Raw genomic sequence first — 16,098 nt, 5'->3', positions numbered from 1 at the left:
CCCCGCGCGGGGAGGCCCCACGTTGTCCCAGCTGCGGAGGAATGCCGGGAATGGGGGACGCGCAATCACACTCGCGCACACGCACACTAAGGGCCGCGGTGCGCCAGCCGTCCGCACCAGCTTTCATCCCGAGCTCCGCGCCGGGCGCCCAACGCAGAGGCCCAACTGTCACCGCCCGCCCAGCCCGGCCACTCCCTCCCCCGCCGCCACACACCCCTCGTGTCTCCACATGCCCCCTCACTCGCCTCACATTTTCCGCCAACCCCCTAACAGAATCCCCCCGACCCCCAGTTGCCGTCGGGTTCCCTCTCAAGACGGAAGACCCCAGAGATCCGGGAGAGAAATCACCGAATTCAATGACACGTTGGGTTTCCTCCTCTCCCCATTCTCCCTGTAGCTGACCCCTTAACCCGTCTCCAGATGGCGATTCGACAGCCTAATATCATCTACTCGAGAGCAATATTTGTTAACTTTTAAATCCCGAGACCTTGTGGTTGGTATGAACTCATCGCCAGGCGCTTTGCTGCTCATGACATGGACTCATTAAACATTTACAACATGGGGACTGTTGCAACGCTACCAAAACGGGGAGGGTGAGGTGGAAGGATGAGGGGCTTCTCGAGGAAGGGGAGATTTAAACTAGAAACGGTCTCTTACACCAACACGCGGTGGAGCAGAGAGCCCTGTTCACCGAAACCAGCGCCCACCCTCTCCCGGCGCAGTAGGCCTGGACCACGCCGTTGCCCACTAACCGCTGCCGCCCAGGCGGTGGCCGTGGCTTCCCGGAGGCCGAGCCCTCTGGCAGGGTAGGTTCCCCAGTGCGTGGTGGGGGAAGGGCACGGCCACCCGAACGGGCCAGGAGGCAATTTTTAAAAATCACCGAGTCACCACGATCCGCGGCGGACCCCGGGGCCCTGAAGGCCGCTGGGGGAGGGGACGCCCATATCCCCGGAAGAGGCCACCCGGACCCAGGATAACAGACAGGGAGACCCACCTGGCGGGGACTGTCCGTTCACGGTGGCCAGGGCTGGCGGCAACGCGTTCTTAGTCCACGGGTTCACCTTGGGCGGAGGGGCCTCCACGAAGTCTCGGCGCCCGCCGCCGCCCGCTCCTCCGCTAGCGCCCAGCTCGCCGCCGCCCTCCTCCCCGTCGCTGACGGCCGGACCCTCGGCGCCGGGCGGCTGAGGCGGTCGCGGGCTCTCGCGCTCCTGCTGCCCAGTGCCCTCCTTGTGCGGCTTGGCGCAGGGCGGCCGGGGTCTCCGGGCTCCGCCGTCCGACTCCCCCCCTCCGACGTCGTTCACCCCGGGCTCGCCCTTGCCCTCGGGCTGCTGCGGCGGCGGCTTCTTCCTCACCAGCCCCCCGTGCTCTTCGGCCTGCAAGAGCGGGGCTCCCCCCGGCAGCAGCGGCTCCACCTGAGTGGCCATCTGCGCGCCCGCCCCCCCGGAGAAGCCGGGCGCGCCCGAGGCCGCCTCCCCCGCCTCGAACTTGGCTCGCAGAGCGCCCGCGACGCCTTTCTTCGGGACGCTGGGCCCCAGTCCCTGCAGAGAAGTGTCGGGGCTCACGCTAGGTGCCGGCACCCTCCGGGTCGGATGCAGCCGCCGTAGATCCGAGGCCTGCTGGCGGGGCGGGGGGGGTGGGGGGAGGAGGGCCCCCCACTCTGCGGTCCAGGCCTCCTCGGCGCGCGTCCCCCCCCGCCCGTTCCTCGTAAGGCGCCCCCACCCCGAACCCGGCAGGCTTCTCGTCCTGTCCCTCCCTCCCCCCCGCCCCCGGGGCGGCCCGGGCTTCCCGGCTCGGGGGCTGCAGCAATATGGACGGACGGGGGAGAGGCGCGGCGAGCCGAACAGACCACGCGATCCGCGGCAGGCGGCGGGCGGGCGCGCGCCTCGAGACGAGGCGGGCAAGGGGCGGGGATGGAGCTACGGGGGCGCGCCCGCCGAGGCTGGCGCTTGGCGGCGGGCAGGCGGAGGTAGCGGGAACGCGCACGCACGGCTTCGCGGCCCCGCCCCTCGCCCCTCCCCTCGCCTCAGATTCCTCTGAGCACCTCCCGGGCTTTGGGGCGGGGGGTGCTCAGACTGGACGGGGGCGAGCACGTGCCTGATGCAATTCGGCAGGGAGGGCGGTATGGGGGCAGGAAACATGAGGGTGAAAAAGGGGGAGGTGTCTTAAAGGGCCAGCGCGTGAGAGCAGCCGCAGGTGGAGCACATGGGGACGGGCCACGCGGCCGTCCGGGCCTGATCTCTCTCTAAACTAGATGCCGGAATCCTGAGAAGGAGCCATTAAGGGCACAACCACCACCACCACCACTCCCCGCCCTCCAGGATCAGCTGGAGAGGGGTCCGCATCCGCCTGAAGACGCGGCCTCCTTCCCGGTGCCCTTCGAGCCTAGTCTCTCCAGACCTGCCTGGGTGACCTTGGGCGAGCCGCCCTCAGCTCCGCGGAGCGCGCTCGGCTCCTCCCCAACGGACCCAGTCCTGGACTCGTCTCCTGGGACGGGTTCGACTTGGGGCCCGGAAGGTGGCCCTTAACTCGTGAGGGCAGCGGGCTCCTAGGAAGTGGGAGCGGAATACTAACAGCCTCCACCCCTGCTAGGCCCCCTAAAACTGATTCTTTATGAGCAGGAAATGTCTTTTCTTTCAAGTGGATTTCGGTTGTTTTTTTTTTTAAAGTAATGATTTGGGCAGAGTTGAACCAACGCCTGATTGGGACCCCGAGATCTGAGATTTTATCCTGGCCAGAACCACCTCCTTTACCAACTCTGACAGTCGTTTACCTCTACGTGGGTCTTAGATTCTCCATTGTAGAACAAAGAACTGGTCTATGACTGTGGTTTCAAACTTTAGTGCACATTCAATTCCATAATATTTACTGATATCCCACTGTGGAGCCTGCATAGAGCAGGAAACGGGTTTGGCAATCAATCAGGTTAATAATGTCCCTGCCCTCATGGAGCTTACATTCTAAGGTGGGGAAAGAGACAGTAAACAAACTTAAGTGATACAAAAAGTTCTCATATAGTATCTGTGAAGACAGTCAACCTCAGTAATAGCTAAAATAGATGGGCTATTCCCCCCGCTACCTGGGGCATGACTTCCAGGGGTGTAAATATCCCTGGCAACATGGAAGAGAACTCCTGGGATGAACCGGACCCAGCATCATGGGACTGAGAAAGCCTCCTTGACCAAAAGAGGGAAGAGAGAAATGAGACAAAATAGTTTCTGTGGCTGAGAAATTTCAAACACAGTGGAGAGGTTATCTTGGAGATCATTCTTAAGCATTATATAGATACCTCTTTTTAGTTGATGGTATATTGGGGTGGGTGGAGGGAAGTACCTGAAACTGTTAAGCCGTGTTCCAGTAGCCTTGATTCTTGAAGACGACTGTATAAAGATATAACTTTTACAATGTGACTGTGTGATTGTGAAAGCCTGGTGTCTAAAGCTCCTTTTATCCAGCATATGGACAGATGAGTAAAAAAATATGGATAAGAAAGAGTAGGTGATAAGGGGTAAAATGAACGGGTAGATGGAAATACTAGTGGTCAATGAAACGGAGAGGTAAGGGGTATGGGAGGTATTAGTTTTTTCTTTTTCCTTTTTCTTTTTTTGGAATGATGCAAATGTTCTAAAAATGATCATGATGAATACACGACTATGTGATGATATCGTGAGCCATTGATTGTATACCACTTAATGGAATGTATGTGTATGAAGATGTATCAATAAAAATATTTAACTAAAAATAGATGGGCTACTCTAGTGTGGGTGATAAGACTTTCCTGAAAATAGATTCCAAAGTCTTTGGAATCAGGCATGGTCTGGGTTTGGACCCAGAATCTGTATGTGTAACAAGACCCCTGGGTGTCACTGCACCAGATGCCCCCACTCTTCACTTAGTGAAGTTCTAGCCTATGCATTCTGAGGGTGGTTCAGCTGTCTTGATCCTACCTACTCAAGACATGACAGCCTGGAATGGTAGTCACCTCCTAAACAAGGATTAGAATGCGTAATCTGCTGGAGAATGTATTGGAAAAGACTCTTGGAACTGCCCCACCACACAAGACTGGTAGTGGGGCTCTTGTAGGCAAGTGCTGGTGGGGATACCTAGGCAATCTGATGTCTGGTCCCAGCTTTTCCAGAACTCAGCCTCAGCACTGGCCAGCTGTATACCTCCCTGGGTACCCTTTCTTGGTGGAAAAATGTGGATAAAAAAATGTCTGACTTGCATCACCCTCTTGACTTTTGTGAGGAAACAAGTGAGACAACATTAACGAAAGTGCTGTGTAAATTATATAGATTAAGGCCAGTACTTCAAAAAGAGGTACCGAGGAAAATAATGATTAAAGGGATCTCAATGAATTCTTCTTAATTGCATCATATATACCCTTAATCAGAGGGTAAATTATTGTGCATTGCCACTGGAATGCACTTTTTAAATTTTATTCATTGATAAATATTCCTTTAAAAAGTTATTCACATTTGATGCTCTTCAGACTTTGTAATAAAGGACAAAATCATCATTGTTGATCTTCTTTTCTGTATTTCTGTAACTGGAGGTAGAGGGGAAATGTACCCTCATACAACTTGTGAGAGGACCAAGGTTTATGTGGACGAGTAATGGGTTCATGTCACCCAGCAGTCAGAGTAGTATCCAAACATCACCACCAGGCCCTGCTTGTAGAAAGTAAAGGGAGACTGTGCCATTTTACAGGTGGGTAAACTGGGACCAGAGATAGTAAGAGACCTGCATGAGACTACATCTTAGATTTAGAGGCTGTTAGAACTAGTAGAAGGAATCTTAATGATATTCATTCTCTGTTTTGCAGGAAATTGAAGTTAAGTGAAGTTCCTTAGCCAAGGAACAAGTTTATGGCAGAGCTAGGTCTCACACCCAAGTCACATGATACTAAATCTGGTAGTTTTTCCTTCATAAAATGATGGAATTGGAATTTGTTGTTAATTGATCGTTTGATTCCTGTCCCATGATGGCATTCTATATCCATATATTTATTTCTAGATATAAATACTACCCAAAGAAGTAGAGCAGCTACTTTTATTGAGCAATTAGTACATTTATGTTCTATGAGAAATATTCAATGTTCATTTCTCATTTAATTGTCACTCTAACACAATGAAATAGGCCTTAATTCTTTCCGCAAATATCTACTGAGCTCCTACTATGTGCCAGGCACTGTGGTAGGCCCTGGAGCTGCTATCATAAAAGAAGGTAACCTTTTTCACCTAACCTCTTAGGCCTTGCTGTTACCTACCATACCACACACTTCCCCCTGCCTCCCTTCCCTCCATTGCCATATCCACAAGTGTTTATGGGAAGCTTATTAAATACTCAGGCCTGGGGAAGATATGAAAAAAGTTGAACCCTGTCTCTCCAGAAGTAAACTCTGAGGGTTATTTAAAATAATTAAGCAATATGTGACCTTGGGCCAGATAAAAGAGATCAAACAAGATCTGCTTTAAGCAGAAGGTGTTCAAAATTTCTATTTGGGTTGATTGTAAGGTTTTGATAATGGATGGTGCCTAGCTTGTGCCCAGAGCTTAAAATACATCACAGGATTCAGCAACGGTGCTACTAGGTATATACCCAGAAAAATTGAAAGTAGGGACTCAAGCACATTTGCACACCAATGTTCATAAGGGCATTATTCACAGTTGCCAAAAGATGGAAGCAACCCAAGTGCCCATTAACTGATGAATGGATAATCAGAAAGTAGTCTTTATATACAAGGGAATATTACCCAGTCATAAAAAGGAATGAAGTCCTGATGCATGTGACAACAGGATGAACCTTCAGGACATTATGCTGAGTAAAATAAGCCAGACACAAATGGACAAATATTGTATGGTCTCACTAATATAAACTAACTATATATAAGCAAACTCAGAGTTAAAATCTAGAATATAGGTTACTGGGGGATGGATTGGGGTACAGAATGGGGATTTACTTAATTTGTTCAAAATTTCATTTGGGTTGATTGTAAAGTTTTGGTAATGGATGGTGGTGATGATAGCACATCACAGTGAGTGTAATTAACAACACTGAAGTAAAGATGTCAGTGTGGTTAAAAGGGGAAACTTTAGGTCATCTATGTTACTACAATAAAAGTAAAAGATAAAACATATGACTGTGTAACACAGTGGACCCTGTTGTAGATAATGGACTCTAGTTAATAGTACAATTATAAGAATATTATTTTATGAATTATAACTAATGTAGGACACTAACACAAAGTGTTGATAATAAGGTGATATATGGGGAAAAATACACCTAATATAGTTAATGGTACTACTTTAATAATCTTTCATCAATTTTAACAAAAGTACCACGCTAATACAAAATGTCAATAATAGAGAGATAGATGGAAAACTATATTTTTAAAGTGATTTTCCTGTAAACCTACAACTTCTATAATTTGATCTTTTTAAAATAGGACATATTTGTCAGGCCTATGTATTGGGTGTTTTAAATGAGTTAATCCCTGTACATTGCTTCACACAGGGCCTAGAACAGAGAATCTCTCAATAAATGCTGGGTACTACTATTAGTACAATTATTAAAAAGTGCTGTCATTAATTGTAACAAATGTTCCACACCAGTGCAAGGTGTTGGTGGTGGGGTGGTATATGGGAATCCTGTATTTTATGCATGATTGTTCTGCAAATCCACAACTTCTCTAATAAAAAAATTTTTTTAAAAAAGAAAACATAGGGAAATATTTTCAGGGCCTTGTAGTAGGCAATAGATTTTTAGATTTTATACTGAAAGCAAAAACAACAAAAGAAAATAGTAGATAAAATAGACTCATCAAAATTAAAAAGCTTTTGTGGATCACAGGACATTTTCTAGGAAGTAAAAAGACAATATACAGAATGGGAGAAAATATTTGGATACCACATATAACTGATAAGGGTTTAACATCTAGAATATATAAAGAAGTCCTACAGCTCAACAACAAAAAGACAAAAAAAACAAACAAACAAACAATAAAATCCGGCCAAGAATTTGAATAGACATTTCTCCAAAGGACACTCAAATGGCCAATAAGTATATATAAGGATGTTCAACAGCATTAGCCATTAGAGAAATGCAAGTTAAAACATTAAAAACAAACAAAAATAAATGAGAACAATAAAAACAAACAAAACTCCTGAAAATAAGTGTTGACAAGGATGTGGAAAATAGGAACCCTTGTCCATTGTTGGTGGGAATGTAAAATGGTGCAGCCATTGTGGAAAAGTTTGGTGGTTCCTCAGAAATTTAAATATAGAATTACTATATGATTCCAGCAATTCCACCCCGATGTATACACCCAAAGGAACTGAAAGCAGGGACTCAGATATTTGTACACCAATATTCGTAGCAGCATTATTCACAATAGCCAAAAGGTAGAAGCAACCCAACAGATAAATGGATAAACAAAATGTGATGTGTATATATATATGTGTGTGTGTGTGTGTATGTATGTTTATATGTGTGTGTATATGTATATATATAGAGAGAGAGAGAGAATACGTCATAGGTTTACAAAAACCAAAGCCCTCCACAGGAATAACAAAATAAAACCTAAAAAAATAAAAATTATATAGTGAATGCAAATACCTACTTATAATTAACTATGTACTTGTTCACCCTAAAGAGAGACAGAGGCAGCCGAATGAGGGACCAGAGAGCCAGGGCTTTAGAAAGAGCTGCATTCTACCTCTGGATTTGCTGAATAACTTTGGCTAGCCTCCTGAGCTTTGTGGGGCTTCCATTACTCCATCCATAAAACTGGAGGTATTATCACTGTCCCTCTGGCTTATGTGTGTGAAGTAGGATGCAAGGGGTCGTTGACCTATGAAGCTTTATTCTCTTTGGGATGAGGGTAATTGGGTGGTCAAAGGCTGGGGCAGAAAGGTCCTTTGAGTTGTCTGTATTTATTAGGTAGAAAATATAATACACTTGGCTGTATGGTTTTATTCTTTGAGTTTGATTTTCTAAAGGACCTTGTGTTTCTGAAAGAACTTGTGCTATATCACTTAGTTTCTGATATCAGGGAGTCTTGGACAGAGAAGTAGCGAGACAGAGAAGGAGGGAGTGGGGTCAAGAACCTTGGCCCAAACAAACTTTGTCAGCTGGGGAATGTTTTCCAGACCCTGAGGACTCTTGGGCCTTCTGGCAGGTGCCATAACATTACTTCAGCTCTTGGGAGGAGGTTCAGACAAGATCTCCTCTTATGAAGTAGATGCAAATAGCAGTAGGTAAATTGGGGGTGGAAGGGGATGGGGGTGGAGAGTAGTGGCGGTGGAGTTACTGACTGTTCCCACAATGCCTCCTTTAAGTCTTCAGGGCAACCCTATCAAGAGGTGATCCAAGCCACCTGAGGAGGCTCGCAAAGGAGAAGGATGGGTTGCAATGAAGCAGGTCTGATAGAGAATTAACTCTTAACACACACACCCCTTTGAGATGGAGACTGGTACCATCCAGGCCTTTTCTTCATCAATTTCATCTGTGCGGCCTCTCCTCTCAGCCCCACTACCCCTTCTGGAGTTCCTAGACTTCTTAAGTGGTCCCATGATGAGCTCCCTCACGAATTGTTCCCTCTGAAATCCTGCCTGAGCCAGCTGTCTGACTCTGACGGGGTTGACAGGCTTTGCCTCTGCTGAAAATCTCCACGTTCACACCCACACCTGGTACAGCCTGACCCCAATCTTCCTGTCCTGCTGCCTTCAAGCCACACACCCTACACTCAAACAACAGGGGGTCATTCATTTTAGTCTTTCATTCAACAAATGCTAATTAAGCATCTACAATGGGCCAGATATTGCCCAGGCCCTAGATATAGGGAAATAAGCAAGCCACTCATTTTCCCTGACCTCAGGAAGCCTATTCTCTAATGTCCCATGTTTTCTTTGGGCAGGAAATACAGCAGTTCCTGCTATTTCTCTCACTGTTGCAGGGCTGTTAATTACGGAAGTAGTGACTGTGAATCCCAGCTCAACCATCATGTGACTTTGGGCAAATATTTAACCTCTCTCTAAGCCTTAGTTCCCTTACCTGTAAATTGGAGATGATAATATTACTTATCTCATAGAGTTTCAGTGAGATTTAAATAAGATATCATGTGCAAGTCAATTAGCACGATGCCTGGCACATACTACTTGTGAAATAAATTTTACCTTTCACTACTTTTAGTATTGCCAAAAATGCCTTTTCACTTCCACCTGTCCAGAATTTTACTTGTTCTTCAAGGCTCAGCACAAAATGCCAGCTTCTACATAAAATTGTATTTAATCTCCACAGCTGGACTAGATATCTTCTGACTCTTAATACCTATTGGCAATTTTTCTAAAGCATACTGTATTTTTCACTTTCTATCATGAATTATGGTTACTTATGAGGATATTTTACCCTCTGTCTAGATTATATGTGTCTTGAAGGTAGGGACCATCTCCAGTCGGCTTAGTGTCCCTCATAGTACTTAACAATGGTGCCTTCTACACAGCACACCCTCCATTTATTACTTGACAAAGGAATGAATGAATCGAGGATCACACCTGTTTATATCAATGTTTTGGTAACTATGGCAACACTATCAAGGACCAAGTTCTAAATTATATATATACTATGTAATTATAATTTACATATATATATAAAATTTTTGAAGATAAAATATATAAAAATTAAATGTGCTAATTTAAGCAAACAGAAAGCTTTTTAAAGTCTGGCAAGGCAAAACACACATATAGCCCATAACTGAGATGCAATCATTGGCAACATATCGGTATGTTTTTTGGTAGGCTTTTTTTTCTACATAGGCACTGAGTTTCCAGGACAGAAGTGTGCTCTAAGGACAGAGGTAGAAATGACGAAGGACAAGACATGATCGCAGCCCTGGGGAACAAAACTCCCTACACCAGTGCATTGTTGTTTTCACAGACCACTTCTTTACCTATAGCACATAAAAAAGGCAAAGGATTTGGGATCAGAAGAATTAGGCTCAGGCCCAGCTTTGCCTACTTTCTAACTGTGACCTCAGGCAAGTCATTTGCTTCTCTGAGTTTCCCCATCTCCATCCATGAAATGGTGAAAAGAGAAATACCTGTCTGATGAAATTAATCATGCTTTTGAGAAGAGTAAATGAGCCAATATTAGTGAAAGTACTTTACAGCCTCACCCACCAGCTCCTTAACCTTGGGCAAGTTCTTTTGTTTCTCTCTCCCTCAGTTTCTTCATCTGCAAAATGGGGATAAAATAGACCTACCCCATGGGTTATTTTGAGGATTAAGTCAATACACACAAAGTGCTTAGAACAGTACCTGACATATAGTATATATTGATTAAATGATTGCTCTTTTTATAAAGGAGGTAATGGTCATTGTTATAGAGTCAGGAGAAGCATTCTTCTAATCCCACGAAGGAAGGTAGAACAACTGTTACCCCATTTTATAGATGAAGAAGCTGAGGCTCAGAAAGATGAGATATCTTATCTGAAGTCAAATTGTTGGTAGCAGCACTAAGACTTCTAAAAACCCCAAATCCATTGCTCTTTCCCCTCAAGATAATACTCCAGTTCTTGCTAGCCGTCAGGTCTGTGGCCATTTTTGGCCCACCAGTTTGTTTTGTTTGGCCCATGCAGTCTTTTTAAAAATTGAATTTAAATTAGATGGATCCAGTGCACATTAGCAAACCTCAGGTCCCACTCCTCTGGTTTTCCTCCCAGCCAACCACTCTCATTTAGATCCCTGTACTTGCTGATGCATGCCAGGCACCAAACACATGGTACAGACAAATTTAGGAGACCAAAAAGGATGTAGAGAGGATCATAGGCCAGAGAGATGGGATAAGGTAGTCCCGGAAGTCTTCCTGAGGGTGTCTGGACTTGAGTAAGGACTTGAAAATGGGGAGTGAGATTTGTCCAGATGAAAAGAAGGGCTGTAAGTAGGGTAACTGATGACTATTAAGGGATGTTCATGGACTTCCCTGTCAAAGCTTCCCCAGGCCTTATCCTTCATGGCGGAGAGAAAAGAAATGAGGTGCTCCGTACCTCAGATGTGCCCAAGAGGCTCAGCATCGACACTTGTGGGTGTTTGTTGATTGAGGATTTGATCTGTGTCATCATCCCTGAGGACTCAGCACTATGCAAGGCACCTGAAGGGAGACAGATCCCATGACCTGAACGATGAACTATGGCCTCTTTCCTCAAGAATAATAAAAATAATGATAATGGCTAACATTTATTATGCCATTACTATGAACCAGAGGCTGCAGATAGTAGAATTTTCATGTGCAGGGTGGCGTTTCTCAAGGAATATTCCTCAGAATGTGAAAAGATGGTACACCAAGATGAATTCCCTCATCAAATCACTTGGGGAAACACTGGGTTAAGCAATGTTAAATGCATGTTTTTCTGTAGGGCTTCTCAGGGCCTTTAACACTCACGGCAAATCACTAAGAAGGAAGCAGTGATTGTTGCAGCATTCCCTAAACTGATGTCACAGAGTACAACCCCTCCCTACCCCTGTATGTGTAGATCAACTACAGTCTGGTGTTCCGTGGAACCCCCTTTGGGGAAACAGCAGCTCGGGTTTGTCGGGCTGCCTCCGTTTCTGCTTCAGCCTGTCTTCTTGGTGGCAGTTCTAGCTCTGCTGCTACTTCCTGTGAGACCTAGAAAAGTTCCTTTTCTTCTCTGGGCCTCAGTTTCCCCACCTTAAAAAAAAAAACAAACCTGGAGGCTTCGGAAGGCTCTTCTCATCTTGGCAGTGTTGGTAGCAGTTCCTAATGTTTCATACTTTTGTGTAAGAAGAATGAATGCTGATCTCAGGGGTGAGGTGGGAAAAGGCTAGGGCAAGCTGATGGGAGCTGCCTGATTGTCTTTCCCAGTGACAGTTACTGGATCAGAGGTTTGTCAGTTCCCACAACACTTGAGTCTCTAGGTCTGTTTGTGACACATGATCGGAAGAAGGAACTTCAAACCAACATGAGTGGCCTTATGTAGGTAAAAAGTACATAGAAATCATTAAATAAAAGACAAGGAAAAGTGGGCTCATTTTGCATATGCAGCATTGTCTGGTTTGTTCTTTGCGAGCCTGGGGGGGTGGGGGGAAGGGCTCCTAGGGAGCCTCTCAACTGGGAGAAACAGAAAGTGTTACATGGTGCCTGCCAGCCTCCTGCATGATGCCCTCTAATAAGTTCATATTGCAACAAGAATAAACTCCAGAGCTCTCCCCCCAGCTCAGGAGATCCTGTGTGCTCCACACTCCGTCTACCGCCCAATATCCCCTCTCTACACCTTTCCCCTCCCCTAGCCATGTGCCTGTCCCTGAACACATGCAGCTCATTCCAGCCTAAGGGCCCTAGGGTATAGCGTTCTGGCTGCCTGGAACAGCCCCTTCCCGCCACAAATACCACATACTTCTCATCTTCATATCTCAGATTAAATGCCCCTTCTTGGAGTCCCCGCTTGATCACCTTGGCTGAAGAATTCCGTGCTCTTTCTAGCACACATCACAATCTCTGGTTTTGTGCATTGACCTGTTTGTCTATTTCTTCCACTAACATGTCAACTCCATAAGATTGCAGCTCATGGCCATTTTGTTTGTCCTTAGTATCCTCAGTGCCAAACATGCTTGTCACAGTAGGCACTCAATATTTGTTGAACGAATGCTGTGTGGCCTCAAGCAAGCTGCTTCTCCTCTCTAGGCTTCCAGTTCCCCACATGTAAATTAAGCAGTTGGATGTGCCCTACCCCACCCCCAAACCTCTAGCCCTTTGAGCTCTGCCTGTGGATCTGTGACTAACACGTGGGCCTTAGGTGCAGCATGTTGCATCTCTGCAGCACTGTGTGGGGCACTGAGTTAATCAGACAGCGAACACCCTGTAATTTAGCATTCTGCTGCCCCTACTCTCCAGCTCTCAGGCTAGCAACCACACTGTCAGATTTCCAGGATGATCCATTCATAGACACCTCTTCTCCCAGTTCACCGAACCCAGTGCCACCATGAAGAGGACACTGGGCAGGTGGATGGCTGGGAGGAGATGTCCAGTTGGGAAGCCTGAGAGGGAAGTGTGTCCTGAGCTGAAAAGCTGGTACCTTCAGAGATTTCATGAAACCCTACAATCTCTGAGTTGGAAGGGACCTTCCAAGGACTCTTGGCCGACCCTCTATGTTAAGCCTGATGCCCCCAAAGTGCCCCAGCAGTGATCACCATCCTGATTCTACTTGGAGCACTCAAAATAAGGGCTTCTCCACTTCTCAGGCCTGTTCTTCTTATCAATTAATGGCTTTATTGAAAAAGTTCTTTATTCAGCAACAAGGTATAATGTGAAGGAGGATAGCCTAAGAGTGAAGAGCTTAGACTCCCAGCCAGGCTGCCTAGGGGAAATCCCAGCTCTGCGACCTATTTGCTGTGCAAGCTTGAGAAAACTGCAAAACCTCTCTGTGCCTCCATTTATTCTTCTATAAAACAGGAAGACTACTCATTGGACTTTGGGAGAATTTCACATGTTAAGCCATAGTGGGAGGGAGATAAATTCTCACTACTCTTAGCTGCCACCAATTGAATGTGGTGGTGGTTGTTGTCACCACTGCTTTTGGATCCTCCTGGACTTTGGTTCTCTGGTTAGCTGGTTGTTGAGGTGGTTGGTTTGCAGAAAAGACAGGGAGGCTTGGGTTAAGGAACACAGGATTGAGGATTCAGAGGGGTGGGCTTGTCTGTGACTGTGACAGCATTCACTTAATCTCTCTGGGCCTCAGTTCCCTTAACTGGTAAAGGGAAAAAGAAAAAAAACCTGTCCTGCTTCCTGTCATGGAACGCATGTGTATATCAAAAGAGAATAGATACGAAGATTTGAAAAGTGAAAAATGCTGTATAAATGGGAGGGATTCATCTTTTTTGTTGTTGGAGGAGAACTTTTCTTTTTTAGCAATGCACATTAGCTTCTAAACAGCAAAATAACCAAGCTCGACCTATTTGGCAAATGATGTGTTTTTGGTGCTTGCCGTGAATCTGATGCTAAATGCTAATCCCTTCAGAATCTTCTTTTATGTAGCAGACCAAAACAAATTCGAGACGGGTTTGATTACAAGCATTTAGGTACATTTCTATAGGGTGCAAAGCCTGCTTTGGCTGGTTTCTGACATCTTTATTTACTGTTGTAAATATCGATTATTTCTCCAGTTTTTCTTTTTCAATAATTTGATTAGAAGCATCCAGGTGAGATACATTCACTTTGTAAATATCAGCAGAACAGGGTAGCTCTGCATAATTTCAGAAGGTCTTTTGTGAACTATGTTCAATACCTGTCATATGACATGACCTACAGATGGGCAGCAACCATTAGAGTCAGCCTTCTCACTGTACAAATATAAACAAGGTCCAGAGAGGGAAAGGGTTGTGTCCAAAGTCACACAGCTCATTTATGACAGAGACTTGACCAGTTTAGCTTCCTAGTTGCTAAAACAAATACCATAAAACAGATTGGCTTAAAAACAGGAATTTATTGGTTCATGGTTTCAGAGGCTAGAAAGCTTGCTTCCTCCTAAGGTCAGTATCTTCTGGCTGGCTGACAATCTTTAAGGTTCCTTCACTTTTCTGTCACATGGCAATGCATATGGAAGTATCTTTACCTCTCTTCCTGTCCTGTTGACTTGCTGCTTCTGGCTGTTCCTCATGGCTTTTCCTTCTGTGTTCAATTTCTTTTGTTTATAGGGACTTCAGCCATTTTGGATTAAGGCCAACCCCCATTCAGTTTGAGCACACCTTAACTGGTACATCTAGTTAACATCAAAGGTCCTATTTACAAATTGGTTCATATACACAGGACCAGGGCTTGGGACATGAACATGCCTTTTGTGGGAGATGTGAATAAATTCTTAACACCAGGTAACTGGGCTTCTTGACTCCAAACTCCATGCTTTTTCGCACAGTTCTATGGAACCTTGCAATTTCTCTAAATGTGTATCAAAGTCTTGTAATTCCTAGAAGTTTAGTTTTCTGAAAACTCATTGAGGCTTGCAGTTGACAAAAGTGGTGGTGTAAGATCCTCCAGGAAGCTGTTTTACCAAAGAAACTTTGAACAACTAAAAAAAAAACAGCAAAGCCATCCTCTTCAATACTCCTGGAAATAGTTGAAGGATTTCAGTAACTTGGCAAGTGCCAAGATCAAGAAAATGCAGCTTTAAAAACACTACTGGAACCCAAGGAAATTTCTGTCATGTCACTAGCTGGATACAAACTTAAGGAACAGACACCTTCCAGAGTTCACACTTAAATTATTAAAATGTATAGTGTGCAACAAAAGATTATAAGACAAACAAAGAAACAGAAAATTATGGTTCATCCACAGGAACAAGACAAAAATCCAGAAACCATTAACAAAGAAAACCAGATTTTGAACAAACTGGACAAAGACTTTTTAAAAAAAGATCCTCAGCATACTCAAGATGAAGGAAAACACATAGAAAGAATTAAAGGATATCAGGGAAATGATGAATGAGAAAGATACAAATCACAATAAAGAGGTGGAAAATTTAAAAAGGAACCAAACAGTACTACTGGAGTTGAAGACACAATAACTGAAATGAAAAATTCCTTAGAGGTTTTCAATAGCTGATTGAAGCTGGCAGAATATAGAATCAGTGATCTCGAATACAAGACAACTGAAATGATTAAAGCTGAGGAGCAGGAAGAAAGATGAATTTAAAAAAGCAAACAGAGCCTAAAAAACCTGTTGGAGGTATATGCATTATGGGAGTCCCAGAAGGAAAAGAAAGAGAGAAAGGGACAGGAGGAATATTGAAAAAATAATGGCAGAAAACTTCCCAAATTTAAGGGAAGACATGAATATGCACATTAAGGAATTCTGACAAATGTCCCAAACAGGGTAAACTTGAAGAGAACCATACTAGACATAGAGTAGTCAAATTGTCAAATACCAAGGACAAGGAGAGAGTTCTGAAAGCTGCAAGAGAAAAGCAATGTTATGTACAAGGGAGTCTCAATAAGATTAAGTTCCATTTTCTCATCAGGAACCATGGAGGCAGGAAGGCAATGTAAAAAAAATATGTACAGTGGTGGAAGAAAATAAATACCAACAAAGAAT

General features: G+C 45.0%; 1 protein-coding gene across 3 annotated transcripts in view; it reads right to left on the bottom strand.

Annotated features, from left to right (window-relative positions):
* The window catches only part of LARP1 (La ribonucleoprotein 1, translational regulator), a 102,857-nt gene that overhangs the window by 53,889 nt on the left and 32,870 nt on the right, over nucleotides 1-16,098 (bottom strand). The window contains exon 1 of one of the 3 annotated variants that reach the window (XM_077137487.1): nucleotides 995-1,622. The exons of 1 other annotated variant lie outside the window; for it this stretch is intronic. In XM_077137487.1, the coding sequence (XP_076993602.1) occupies nucleotides 995-1,424 (430 nt within the window). In that variant the 5' untranslated portion in view covers nucleotides 1,425-1,622. Of the gene's footprint in view, nucleotides 1-994; nucleotides 1,623-16,098 lie in introns of those variants that run through there. One more of the 3 variants, XM_077137488.1, reaches the window with a different exon arrangement.

This window comes from Tamandua tetradactyla, chromosome 20, assembly GCF_023851605.1.
Source record: "Tamandua tetradactyla isolate mTamTet1 chromosome 20, mTamTet1.pri, whole genome shotgun sequence".
In the NCBI taxonomy this organism is placed as follows: Eukaryota; Metazoa; Chordata; class Mammalia; order Pilosa; family Myrmecophagidae; genus Tamandua; species Tamandua tetradactyla.
This window is presented reverse-complemented; position numbering and strand designations above follow the sequence as displayed.